This window comes from Eptatretus burgeri, unplaced genomic scaffold (assembly GCF_056783735.1).
Source record: "Eptatretus burgeri isolate ZD-2024b unplaced genomic scaffold, Ebu_testis_v1 Ebu_testis_scaffold_3179, whole genome shotgun sequence".
In the NCBI taxonomy this organism is placed as follows: domain Eukaryota; kingdom Metazoa; phylum Chordata; class Myxini; order Myxiniformes; family Myxinidae; genus Eptatretus; species Eptatretus burgeri.
This window is the reverse complement of record NW_028225127.1, coordinates 88,047-101,975: the sequence shown is the minus strand read 5'-3', so window position 1 is coordinate 101,975 and position 13,929 is coordinate 88,047. Positions and strand designations below refer to the sequence as shown.

The following is a 13,929-nucleotide window of genomic DNA, read 5'->3' as shown; positions in this document are numbered from 1 at the left end:
ATTAGTGGAGATATTTTGACGTCATAACTTTTTTTTTCTTGGAGGAATTTTCAAAATCGGAGATGGTTACTCTCTGCGCAGGGAATTTTTACATATATATGCCAAGTTTGAGGAAGTTTCGATGAAAACTGTAGGATGTGAAACGAAAAAGTCCACAAGAAGAAGATGAAGAACAACAACGTGAGGAAGACTTAGAGATCCTCCTTGAGGATATAAAAAATAAATAAAATGTTCAAGTGGTCGTGGCTCCACCCACAAGGGGCGTGGGACGCCCCTCATACAAAAAGACACAACCAGACCATAACATCCAGCTTGTGTCTAAGTTTCATCAAGATCGCATCAAGCGTCACGGAGCTATGCTCTGGAGAGAGTCACACAGACAGACAGACAGACAGACAGACACAACTCAAACAGTGGTCACCACTGGCGCCCGCGAACCAATATAATATTATCGGTTTTTATCCTCTGAGGAATCAAACCCAAAAAGTCGACAACCGAAAATGAATGCTTGGATTTTAAAAGGTTCCGTTTTGAGAGATCGATGCAACCAACTTTCTTTAACTATACACCGCCCATGTAATGTCATGCATCATGACGGGAAACGATGGGAACAATGTGATTCGTTACTGATTTGAAACAAACCAAAGAACAAAATACGACTGCAATCCGTACTGACGGCGGAGTTGGTCTGCACAACCAAGTTGGATCGTAAGTACTTCCTGAGTATCGCAGCTCGATGACTTCGTCTGCGAAACGACCTTTCTTGGTCACTTCCGTCGAGCGTCGAGATGATTCCAAGGAAAACGTTGTTCATGACATTTCATGTTTATCATCGCGAATTCCCTCACGGATTCAAACATTTGCTGCAGTAGAAGACAAAAAAAAGGACAGAGAGGGATGTTGAAAAATGACACGGACGTCAAAAAAAAGATTAGCGGGTGAAGGTGCTTTGTTGAGAATGTCAGTGAGTCGTTTCGATTGGATTGTGGAGGAATTGGATCAGGTGGAGATGAGGGGGGAAAGGGAAAAAAAACAAGGACAAATGTGTCCAAGAGCAGCGTCCGAAAGGTTTTATCGGCTAAAAAAAAACAACAACAACAACAACTTCCGATATTTCGTCACGTGCCTTCATTGAGCCAATAGCGAGACCCGTCATAATGTAAAAAGTGGAGATGCCGGGGATGGATCCCGGGGCCTCATACATGCAAAGCATGCGCTCTACCACTGAGCTACATCCCCAATATGTACACATGCCATGTATTTAATGTATATATATATATATACATGTCATGTTTTATTTCAAGAAATTTATGAGAAGTGATAATAATCCGTGTTCCTTCACAAGGAGCTTTGGCCTTGACCACAGAAGGAGGCACGAGGCCCATCCGAGCCTGCGGCAGCATTGCCAACGTGCGGTTGTCCGTGCGTGTTCTGTCCTTTTTAAACGCTGAGTGTCGATCAACGAATCAACACGAACACCAGTTTTGTTTTAAACGTCTGGTATGAACAGCTGTATTGAAGTTTGAGTCATCGACTGAGAGCGGATGCTCCCCGTCCGCTCCTTCACACAACCGAGTGTCGTCGTCCATTTGACAAGTCTTGTTTCTCCACCCGCGGGTCGACATTTTGCATTTTTCCGACATTCAGAAACCGCCCGATCAATCATCACGTTGATTTCGAAATCTCAGCTGAAAAAAAAAAAAACAAAGAATTGTTTTTATTCGATAATAATTTCCTTTGAAAATCTGTGTGAACGTGGTTCATTGAAAATAATGTGGATATAAAAAATAAAAACATGTATAATGGGGAGAGGGAGTGTACCTGGGGATGTAGCTCAGAGGGAGAGCGCACGCTCCGCATGTGTGTGGTCCCGGGTTCGATTCCCGGCATCTCCACCTTTTACCTCACATCTCAGAGCCTCAAGATGACGCGACAAAACGCTCGAATTGGGAATTACCAACTCCACCTGTTCGTTCACGGTTCTCCTTGTTTTTAGCAACATTCCCCCAAAGTATAAACTGTTTTTCCATCGGGTGACATTGTCCAAAACTTTTTTTTTAGCTCGTCCAAGTGCAATAAGCTCTTGAACGATGTCCTTCAGTCACAGTGACTTCAGTCAGTCAGTCAGTCAGTCCTTCCTTTCGGCAGTGGATCCATTGTTAACATTTTTTCTTTTTTTTTTCTTTCCTCCTCCGAGGTGGCTCAACGAATCGTTTTGAAACTCCACATGATGATTCATCAAGCAAAAATGATTCATCGAGATGTTTTATTGTTGTTTCATTTAAACCTCTTAATTACCCTCATCAAGGGTATTGCAATTGGGTCCCTTTGTCTGTCTGTCTGTTTGTTACTTACGAAATCTTTAGATTTCGTAATTATATTGGTGACTTCCGTCCTCTGTTTGTTTGTTTGTTTGTCTGTTTGTTTGTTTGTTTGTTTGTTTGTTTGTTTGTGGGCACGATAACTCGAGAACGGAAGAGGCTACCAATGTCAAATTACACCACGTGATGCAGGATGGTGATGGCTCGCGCTGATTAGATTTTGGTCAAAATCGGTCAAAGGTCAAGGTCACAGTGAGGTCAAACATTCGATTTTTGATGGTTTGGTACAGAATCATCGTAGAAACTTGTGGTTTCTTGTGGTAGAAGCGTCGCGACCTTCTCTGGAGACAGCTTTTATTAGACAAGGTCAGAGGTCAAGTTGACGATTTCGTAAGTTCCAGTCTATGACTGCTTGTTTGTTTATTTATTGATTTATTTATTTTTTTGCACGATTGACGGTCCGATCTGATTGAAACTTGCCAGGAATATTGCCGGGGACCCACGGATGTGCCTTTTCAAGGTTTGATATCAATCGGACGATCGATTCCCAAGTTCCGGCCATTTATCTGTCGACCAATGACAGGACACGGTGCTATGACGTCACGAATGACGTCACAATTAATATATTTTTTTGTTTTTGCATGATTGACGTCACAATTCTTCTTCTTCGTTTGGTATGACGTTTCAAACCCTGTTTGCCAAGGGTTTGAAAGTTGTTTTTTCCAAAGGTTTGAATTAATTGTTGTGCTTGGTAGACATTTGTGAATACATTTACAGAGAGAGGGGAGAGAGGTTGGGGGAGAGAGGAGGGGGGAGAGAGGGGGGGAGAGAGGGCAAGAGAGGAGGAGAGAGAGGGGGCTTCACAATGCAAGAGAGGGGGGAGAGGAGGGGGCGAGAGAGGCGGACGGGAGAGGGGGATGAGAGTGGGGGCGAGAGAGGAGGCGGGAGAGAGGAAGGGCGAGACGAGGCGGAAGAGAGGGGGGAGAGAGAGAGGGGGGACGAGAGAGGGGCGAGAGAGGGCTGCACATACTGGGATTCACCGATCGGCCCGTACTAGTTAATAATAATAATAATAATAATAATAATATAACTCTACAGAGTGACTGTAACAACAATATACCCGGTACTTGTTATTCCCCCCAAGGTACAAATCCCCATCAAGTTTGCTAATGAATAGTAAATGGGAATCCCATCCAGGTTATCCTCCCACCTGTACACCTGGGATACCTTGTTATACCTCATGACGTCATCATCCGAATTCCTCTTCACTCTCGTTTCTGGGATGAAAGGATTGAAACCTCGATGATCAACGGTTCCCGGTGGATGATCCGGGCAGTTAAGAAATCAGTAAATTGGTTATTAGTTCAAATAAAATAATTTTTGTAAGTACTAAGCAGTCCATGATATATCTGTGTGTGTGTGTGTGTGTGTGTGTGTGTGTGTGTGTGTGTGTGTGTGTGTGTGTGTGTGTGTGTGTGTGTGTGTGTGTGTGTGTGTGTTGTTATGTCTAGCTTACTTCTTGGGTGTACGGTGGAGTAATTTGTCTTTTTTAATTGCACCAAATCAGATGAATATTTACTCTCTTTGTGGGACCACTGCACCGGCACACCATGGTCTCATTGTTTTGGGGACGACAGTGGGATCTTCGACCTGCCAAAGCAAATACTGCCTGATGAGACAAGTGGCTTTCCGTCACCTACAGATGAAGGTATGCTCATTGATGCCACCAACACCCGGTCTGTGAAGCACCAGGATGAGAGTTTATAAGATCCGATATTTATCATGGAAAAGAAAGTTCAAGCGTGATGATGTTTCCTTCCTGTCATTCACCACCTAAACCACTGCTGGGTATCCTTTTTGACCCCCGACCATTAGCACGTTGCCCCCCAATGGAGCAGACGCCGCAGGACACCAGGTTGGCATCCCCGGTACATCACGACACAATGGCCATGCTGACGCAGCTTGTGGCTGACGTGGAGACCAGGATGGGGGCTCAACTTGGCGGGAATCTCAACGCGTGTCTTGGGGAATCGGCGGCAAATGGTGGAGGATGTGGCATGTGCGCAGCGTGAAAAGTTTACGTTTTGTATCAAACTAACAGCCCTGATCTGGACCTGAACCCGAATCAAAATCTCATCGGCTTGTTCTTGTCACCCAACCAACTCATCGACCTAGTTTTGTCGTAACTCGTCTCTCAATCTGTCATTGCTGGAAGAATCACTTGAAAGATATTAATATCTGGATCCGTATTTGTATCTTCATCAAAATGTAATCAATTCGTCCCTGTCACACACTCAACGAGCCCACCAAATTTCATCCAAAATCGTCCACAACTTTTTGAGATACCCTGCATTTAACTGAGGCCAACTTGCAGGGACTTTAAGCAGCCATCAAACTTCAAGATTGGTCTCCCATTTCTACTTTCTCCAACATCAACTCATCCTGGGAATTCTATCAAAGAAATTTGCTCCAGCTCAAACACAGATGTATCCCATCTTATCTTCAGTTGTCATACCCTTCCACCTACCCATGGTTGACTGAAGTTTGTGGCGAGGCAGTTGTCCTGAAACAACTTGCTTTTGCCTCATGGAAAGCAAACCCAACTGAGGGTAATCTCAGTTCCTTCCGTAAATCTCGGAACAAATGTGGATCTACCCTCAGGAGAGCCAGAAAACAACATCTTTCTAATCTCAAGACTGAACTCTCAAACCTCTGTTCCTCCTCCAAATCCTGGTGGCGTTTAATCAAATCTGTTTCTGGTGTATGTTCCCCCTCCATCCCCTCCTTTACCACAAATGGCCGCACTGCTGATTCCACACGTGATAAAGCTGAATGTCTAAATTCGGTGTTTGCAACTAAATCTTGTGTCTGAAACCCATCGATTTCTGTACCGACCTTACCCAGTCACACCCAACTGTCCCTGAACTCTGTCCTTTTCTCCTGACAAGGTGGAGAGCTTGCTGTCAAACCTCGACTCAGATTCTGCAACCGGTCCAGATCAGCCCACGTGTCCTAAAAACCTGCTCCTCTGCTCTTGCTCACCCTCTCTCTATTCTATTCACCCTCTCATTTGCTCAAGGTGATCTGCCATCTGCTTGTAAATCAGCAAACATTACCGCCCTGCATAAAAAGGCACAAAAACAGATCCCTGCAACTACAGACCAATCAGCCTTCTCCCAATCATCAGCAAGGTTATGGAATGCATCATCGCTTCAGACATTAAATCCTTCTTCTTCTCCAATGTTCTGATTTCCGATCATCAATTTGGTTTCAGACCAGGTCACTCTACCCTGGATATGCCGCTTTTGCTCTCCCAACAATGGATGGAGGTCCTCAATGCTGGACATTAAATCAGAGCCATATCCTGAGACATATCGCGTGCTTTTGACACGGTCTGGCATCCTGCCCTGCTCACCAAACTCTCTTCCTCTGGGATCCAAGGCCATCTCCACTCATGGCTCGCAGACCTCCTCTCCTGTCGCAGTCAACTTGTGGCCCTAAATGGAGTTCTCTCATCCCCTCTTCCTGTGCAGGCTGGAGTTCCTCAAGGTGGCGTTCTGGGCCCTGTTCTTTTTCTGGTTTTCATCAATGATCTCTCCGACTCTCTGGAAAAATCCTCTTTATCTCTTTGCTGATGACTCCACCCTCTGCCGTACCATTTGTCATCCCTCAGACCGGCAAGCAGCAGCTTCTTCGCTCTCTGCAGATCTGGATAAAATCACAAACTGGTCCAACACGTGGAACATGTCTTTCAATCCTGACAAATCTCACACTCTAACTATGTCTCTTCGAAAGGACCGTTTAGAACCCCCCCCCCATCAACTTTCTCAACAATCCTCTTGAAGAAGTCCTTTCTTTCAAACTTCTGGGTCTCATGATGTACCATGATCTTTCCTGGGAAAGTCACATGTCCAACCTGGCCTCCAAAGCCAGTCGCCGACTGGGAATCCTCCATTGTGCAAAGTCCTTCCTCAGCCCACTTGAGCTCCTGACCACTTTCAAAGCTTTCATCCATGGCCTGATGGAATACTGCTCTCCCCTCTGGGCTGGTGCGCCTGCCTCCCACCTTTCTCGGCTTCGCGCAGTGGAAACCAAGGCATTTCGGATCATTGGCATCTCCCGCGATGAGGCTGAGTCTTTGGGTCTCTCACGCTCTTACCGCAGGCAGGACGGTGGTCTTTCTGTCTTTTACCGTCTCCTCTCCAGTCTCACGCCCCGCCCACCCCTGCTGTGTCTGCGATATGTCCCCACATTTCCGCAGGGTGCTCAAGGTCCGCCAACAACCCCCTTCTGCTAAAACTACCAAAATCACGAATCGCTGCTCACCTTCACTCTTTCATTCCTCTTTTTTCCCGCCTTTGGAATGTACTCTCTCACTCTGTTCAATCCCATTCCTCCCTCCAGGCCTTCAAAACAGCTGTTCACCACCACGTCTTATCCTCAATCTTTTATACCCCCGTAAATCCACCCCAAGCCCACCTTCAAATTCCCTGCTTTCCTTCCTGAAAGTCCCTGTAATATCCATCTTGTATTCCCCATGTTCCCCACCCCATCCCTCTCCCTTCCACAGATCTTCCAATGTCTCTGTTCCCCACTGTTTTGTCCTTCCCACTCCTGCCCCTCTTGTCTCATGCCTCCCTTGCTGTGGTGTTGTGTGTTCGCTTTCATACGAGCCTCGACAAGATCCACAAAAGAAAACCCCTCTGGAACAAACTCCCACACACTCTTCAATCCTACTCTTCCCTATAGGCCTTGAAACCAGCTGTTCACCACCATCCCATATTTTCCTCCATCCAAAACCATCACCTTTTCTTCCCCCTTTAATCCACCCCACACCCACCACCTCCAAATCACTGCTTTCCTTCCTGTAAGTCCCTGTAATATCCATCTTGTATTCCCCATGTTCCCCACCCCATCCCTCTCCCTTCCACAGATCTCCTCATGTCTCTGTTCCCCACTGGTTTGTCCTTCCCTCTCCTGCTCCCCTTGTTGTACATTCTGTGTGTAAGCTGTTCTACGAGCCTCGACAATGCATATATTAAAACAGAACACTTTTTTCAGTCATAACTGCTGCTAAGTTCGATTCTGGAGCTTCAATTTTGTGGTTCAGCTTGGTTCAAGAGATTCTCGTGGTTATCGCATGTGCGGAAATTAAATAAAACCACAAACGCTGACATCTCCAGGCATTGATAAGCGTTGCAATGTACCCGGCGATTCACGGCTTTGATGAACAGGTGTTCGATAATATGAGTCAGGAAAGTGAAAAAAAATTAACTTTCTCGATAAGAAATCGTTACCGCCTGTTCCAAGTCAAGGCATGGTTGAGCAGGCCAAAAAACATGGGCGCCTTTATGCAGCAGCGAGGTTACCTCGGATACGCCTTCAGACCCCAGACAGGAGGGATGACCAAAGATGGCGCCTGATAAAGGATAGAATAAAATAAGGCCGTTAATTATCTTCAGAAGGGGTGTTTTAATTAACCGGAACACCCGATTTTCACTCTTGCACTTCCTTGGAGTTTTCCTGGTGTCCGTGCAAAAGTGCAGGCTGTTCGGTTTCATGGTTTTGGAGTTATGGAGGAGATCAAAACACAGATCAATTACTGCACCTTCATCCTAAAAGGAAAGCCAGACATACCAAGACACACACACACACACACACACACACACACACACACACACACACACACACACACACACACACACACACACACACACACACACACACACACACACACACACACACACACACACACACACACACACACACACACACACACACACACACACACACACACACACACACACACACACACACACACACACACACACAGATATATCATGGACTGCTTAGTACTTACAAAAATTATTTTATTTTAAGTTATAACAAAAACTTATAAACAATTTACTGATTTCCCAACTGCCTGGATCATCAGCTGCTCACCGTTTATCATCGAGGTTTCGATCCTTTAAGCCCAAACCTCTCCAAACGACGGGTCCACAACCCCGATCGCAGGTCCACATCAGGAGATTACTCAACATCAATGGACCCACAACCTCAACGTTGTGTCCACACAGTCACTCACACAGCAATACAATATCGTTATTCAATCTTATATCATTATTTGTTTTATTTAAAGTATTACTCCATATGAATAACTTTAATCATACATCACTTTATATGATAATATATTAAGCGATAAACACTTTTCCTTGTGGACATGTCCATGACTCAACACCTCCATCTAACCATGGACTCAAACTTGGAAATAGATAACATCACACCTCATCACGTTTCCCCATCTTCGGTTTCTGTTATTCATGAGATGGTCACAAACACATTTCCCCTCTCTACGGTAAAAGTGTTCTTTCTCCTGACGTGTGGTGCAAACCTTCAAAAGTCCTACACAAACCACTACCGCTGCTGGACCGCAGGTGGTGAATTTACATCATCACTTGTCGAAGACTCTTGCCTCGTCTGACTTGCAGAAACTTTTAGTCTTGTAACCATAGCAACAGTGCACAGTATGATGGTGCGATTATTGAGATGCACATCTCATTTCCTGTGATACCCATCGCCTCTCTCTCTCTCTCTCTCCCTCCCTCTCTCTCTCCCCCTCTATCTCTCTCCCCCTCTCTCTCTGTCTCTCTCTCTCTCTCTCTCTCTCTCTCTCTCTCTCTCTCTCTCTCTCTCTCTCTCTCTCTCTCTCTCTCTCTCTCTCTCTCTCTCTCTCTCTCTCTCTCTCTCTCTCTCTCTCTCTCTCTCTCTCTCTCTCTCTCTCTCTCTCTCTCTCTCTCTCTCTCTCTCTCTCTCTCTCTCTCTCTCTCTCTCTCTCTCTCTCTCTCTCTCTCTCTCTCTCTCTCTCTCTCTCTCTCTCTCTCTCTCTCTCTCTCTCTCTCTCTCTCTCTCTCTCTCTCTCTCTCTCTCTCTCTCTCTCTCTCTCTCTCTCTCTTCTCTCTCTCTCTCTCTCTCTCTCTCTCTCTCTCTCTCTCTCTCTCTCTCTCTCTCTCTCTCTCTCTCCCTCTCTCTCTCTCTTTATCCCTCTCTCTCTCCCTCTCTCTCTCTCTCTTTATCCCTCTCTCTCTCCCCCTCTCTCTCTCTCTCGAACATCTTGCAACGTTCGTCCAAATATCATCGACATTGACGGCACGTTGGTGAGCAATCCAATGGTCCGGCATTCTTGATCCAAATTCAACCATTGCAATGCAGCTTGGTGAGTGCGCCCCCAATGCCCCCCATGCCCCCCCCCCAAACCAACACTCTTGAGACTGTGTAACGTGAATCAGACACTCCATTCGAGGGTCTTCACGAAGGATATCCGTTCATGATGTTGAACATTTAAACACTTCCTGGTACTGATGTGTGACGTCACTCAATCCTGCCACTCTGATTGGTCGAAGAAGTGAGCCAAAAGTCCATCCATGTAGTCAATGTGAATGTTCAAGGCACGATCACGAGATTACCTGACCACAGGTAACCAAGTCATGAGTTTGCTTACCTGGATGTTGACGGTAAATTTTGCTTTTAAAAAACCGTTGACGTAAACTGGTAAACGCCACCAGGGGGTGTATTCAGTTAACAAGCAGCTTGGTAGCGCTTGCCAAGCCACCCGTTCCTTATCAACGGTTTCGAATGGAGTGCTTGCTTGAGTGCTTAAGCCACTTGGCGAGGGCTTTCCAAGCTGATTGGTAATGGATCACACCTCGGCTTTTTTAGTTGTATCCGCAACACAGATCAACGATCCGGATCATAGATAAACCCGGGAGAAATTATAAATTTAAAGAGTATTCGTGTAAAACGTCACACAGGCACGATGGGCCAGCCGGCCAGTTCAAAAGGTTTAATTTATTTGGAAATATCAGCACAACACCGATTTAACACGGGAAGTGTGGAAAATCTAGATTTTCGTAGATCTAGGAAAGCATTCCGTGATAAGATTAAAGTAGGTTTTTGAGTGAAACGACGTGATGACGTCATGTGAACGTAACACGAAACGTCATTTCCGGACGTTGGCGGGGGAGTCAACGGTGACGTACTTCTCAGCACATGTTCCTGGTTGTGGACTTCGCTGGAAACGATGGTCGGTGTTGATGTCGGACGAGGAGGCCTCACAAGGTGCAAGTCTTTGTTACCTTTACCTGTACTTTCCAGGTCGTTGACCACTACCTCGGTTTCTCTTGTCGATCCACAATAACGAACCAAAATGGAGGACGTCGACGTCGTTCGTCCGTTACAGTAAGTAGTCCTGGGGTTTCTTCACGGTCGGGAAACGAAATATCTGATGGAGCGGCCGAAGTAGTCGTCGCTTCGCTGACGTATTTGATAAAATGACGTCATGTTGTTCTTCATGAACATTCTGCTCCATTCACTCGACGTCATTAACCCGAGGTCATCCGTTCCATGTGCTCGGGATGTTTTCTCACCTCGTCTTGTTCATCCAACCGAGCTGAGGATGTTTATATAACGAGAAAATACAGGGAAATATGAAGTGGGAGAGGATAGAGGAGGTTGAGAGGATGGAGGGGAGGAGAGGGAGAAGAGGATGGGTTGTAGAGAGAGGAGGGAGGAGAAGAAGATGAGTGAGGGGACGAGAAAGAAGGCAGGGGGGAGAAGAGGGAAGGAGGAAGGGAGAGAGGAGTGAGGGGAGGGAGAGGATGGAGGGGAGGGGGAGAGAGGGGTGGGGGAGGGAGAGGATGGAAGGGGGGAGAGAGGGGTGGGGGAGCTCGGAAGGGGGTGTGGGAGTGACGCCTCACCAAATGTCACCATACACTCCGGGAGGGAGGGGGTGGGTTGGTGGCGAGTTGGATGGGGGAGAGAGGAGGGGTGGGGGCGGGCTCGGAAGGCGGTGAATAAGGAAGAGAGGGAGAGTGAGGAAAGGGCTTTGGGGGGGGGTAGAGCGACACAACCACATGTCATTAAACACTCCGGGAGGGAGGGGGGGGGAGATGAAATAATCTGAGTTCCTGATAACAACAAGTGCAATAAATGAATGATCACGTGATCTCCACGCGCTGGATTACGATTGTGGATTCTATTCCAACTACGGTATGTAATTCACTTTCATGTTGAGCCTGCTCTGCATTTCCTGTTCAAGAGGACCAGGATAAACCAACATCATGGAGATGGACGCGGACCGCAGGAAGACACAGACGGTTTGTTCCCGCAGCAGTCTTTTCCCGAGCTGTCTCAGTGCGTGAACCAAGTTCTGGATCTGAGCTCCAAGTGCGGAGGGATTACCACCAGAAACCTGGTGGGTCCACCTGACATATATCCGTTCGCCGGGGACTTCGCGTACGTGGCCGTGCCGAGCACGTACGGGACGTCCTGGGACCGCTTGTCCCGATGGACACCCGGACGTCGTCCCAAGAATCCCGAGTGGTTTAAAAGCCAGGATTTCATCGAGTTACTTTTCGCCAACCCGTCTTCCCGACCAGGGTCTCGGTCTCGCAGATGCACCACCCTGGACACGTGGTTCGGATTCTGGCCAAGTCATGGGATGAAGGTGAAGAGTCTGCTCTGTGCAGGTACCGATGACCCTTTTTGGTTTAATTCTCCGAGTCTTCAAGTCTTTCTGCTCGCGAGTCTAAAAGGGACGAAATGACCAATTATAATCGTTTGCTTTGGGAGTATGTTGATCCTCTGACCGGTCTTACATGATGATAGCAGGAGTTCAATGACATCTTCGTTGTATAAATGGACTGGTTACCTGGTTTTTTTTTTTTTAATAACATTTGATCGACAGATAGTGGACAAAATATTGGAAACCCCTGGGTAAATGAGTGTAGATTGATAGCACGAACTTCCACACCGAGGTGTGGCCCACGCGTTAATTTAGCACCTGACATCCCAGCATGCTTAGGGTCATGTATAAAATGCTGCACAGGCCTGGTTGCCTCCAATTATGGCTGTCATGGCTCCAAGAGGATAGACCCTTTCAAAAAGGGGGCTGTTTGCAGCTTGTTAGCCTTGTTTGTGTTTATTCTACATGCTTTATTTTCCCCCACGATCTCGTCTGTTTGTTTCCCTTTTACCCTTTGTCATCACTACCCGGACGTTTTTAAAATGTCTCTTCCTTCCTCCAACTACCGAATGTCAATCCCCACATCTTCTGCACCTCACCATCCCAACCACCCCCTGAAATCCGTTAATTGAGGCTCGCCAATTAGTTCCATAGGAAGACGACCTTGTGGTCGTCATATTCAGACCGCCAAGTGATTGAATGTACCCAGAAAGCCTGGTGTTGGCTTCATGGTTAAAGCGGCTGTTACTGGCTTAAGATCTGAGGTTGAAAATAACACCAGTTGGGTTGACTCGGCCTGTCATCCTTCCGAGGTCGGCAAAATGAATAGCAGATTGCTGGTAAACAGGGGCACTGCATCAGCGGCACAGTCCAGAAAATTATGCAATCAGCAGCCACAGGATGCATACGAAACAACAACAATAACGACAACATGTACCCGGTCTTGTTGGTCGAGAACAATAAATGGTCTCGTTGCCATCTGCACTTGTTTCAATCACACAATAAAGTTCTTTAGATTTCATATCGGGAGAGTGTGGATGTGGTGTGTGGTGTATTGTTTCAATCACACAATGAAGGAGTTCTTTAGATTTCATATCGGGAGAGTGTGGTGTGTGGTGTGGTATGTGGTGTATTGTTTCACCACTCAACTGGAGTGTGGGAGTAATGGAGATGTAGTAAAGTTCATCTCTTGACCATAATTGTCCTTTTGTACTTTTTCTTTGTCCTTATGCAGCACAGGGCTTCAGGGTAGCATCTTTGGCTGAGGGTGCGGCTGTGCTACTGATGCAGTGCCCCATGCTGGTTCGGGCAGGAATTTGTAACTAGTCCATGGTGCCGGCAATGGCTCACCCCCCTCTTCAGGAAGGACACCATGGGCTCTTTAACGTCCATGCGACGGACGACACACACGTTGATGAATCATCCTTCCTGTGAAACACCAGGATTACAGTTTGTAGCTGGGTCGGGATTCAAACCCAGGCTAGATGGCTTGGAGGTGAGTGTGTGTACCTTTAGAGTCTAGACTCTAGACCAGGGGTTCCCAACCTGGGGTGCCCGCACCCCCTGGGGGTGCGACAAAGAGTGGCTTGTGTCCTTGAGTGACGAGTCACGAGTCATCACTCAGCCAGCTGCCAGTGTGCCTTGAGAAGTGGTAGTAGGTGGTTGTGTTGTGTAGATAGTAATCTCGTTTACGAGTATTTTATCAAAAGGAGAGAATAACAGAATTAACATGTAAGTAAAGTAACTGATTGTCAGAGTATTGCTTTTAAAATCATTATAACGCAACATCTGACATAATCATTCTCCATCATTACGCCTACACTGCAGGCGTAAGATATTTGTTTGTCACGGCTAACTGCAAAAAAAAAATTAAAAAAAATTTCTTTGCAACAGTTTTCTTGCTAAGTTTGAGTTTCATGTTAGATTGCTGTACGTCTTTGACTTTTTGTGTGAATGTTGCCATTGCTGTCTTCATATCGAAGAGCTGAAAACTGAGGTCTCTCGAATAAATGCTGAGAACGATGAATTTTCAAGGGTGATGCTTGAAAAAGATTCCATTATTGAGGAGGAAAAAAATTGCATCGATGG

The 13,929-nt window shown here is 46.4% G+C and overlaps 1 protein-coding gene and 2 non-coding genes across 4 annotated transcripts in view; 2 read left to right on the top strand and 1 right to left on the bottom strand.

Moving 5' to 3' along the window:
- Window positions 1–1,167: 1,167 nt before the first annotated feature.
- TRNAA-UGC (transfer RNA alanine (anticodon UGC)) lies at window positions 1,168–1,239 on the bottom strand. Its single transcript has one exon. It is a non-coding gene; the product is annotated as a tRNA-Ala (tRNA).
- A 584-nt stretch (window positions 1,240–1,823) lies between these two features.
- On the top strand, window positions 1,824–1,895 carry TRNAA-CGC (transfer RNA alanine (anticodon CGC)). Its single transcript has one exon. It is a non-coding gene; the product is annotated as a tRNA-Ala (tRNA).
- A 1,997-nt stretch (window positions 1,896–3,892) lies between these two features.
- Window positions 3,893–13,929, top strand: part of LOC147006409 (F-box/LRR-repeat protein 4-like) — a 58,378-nt gene continuing 48,341 nt past the window's right edge. Inside the window, exon 1 of one of the 2 annotated variants that reach the window (XM_085868885.1) lies at window positions 3,893–4,029. In XM_085868885.1, the coding sequence (XP_085725011.1) occupies window positions 3,994–4,029 (36 nt within the window). In that variant the 5' untranslated portion in view covers window positions 3,893–3,993. Of the gene's footprint in view, window positions 4,030–10,284; window positions 10,557–13,929 lie in introns of those variants that run through there. The other variant, XM_085868884.1, reaches the window with a different exon arrangement.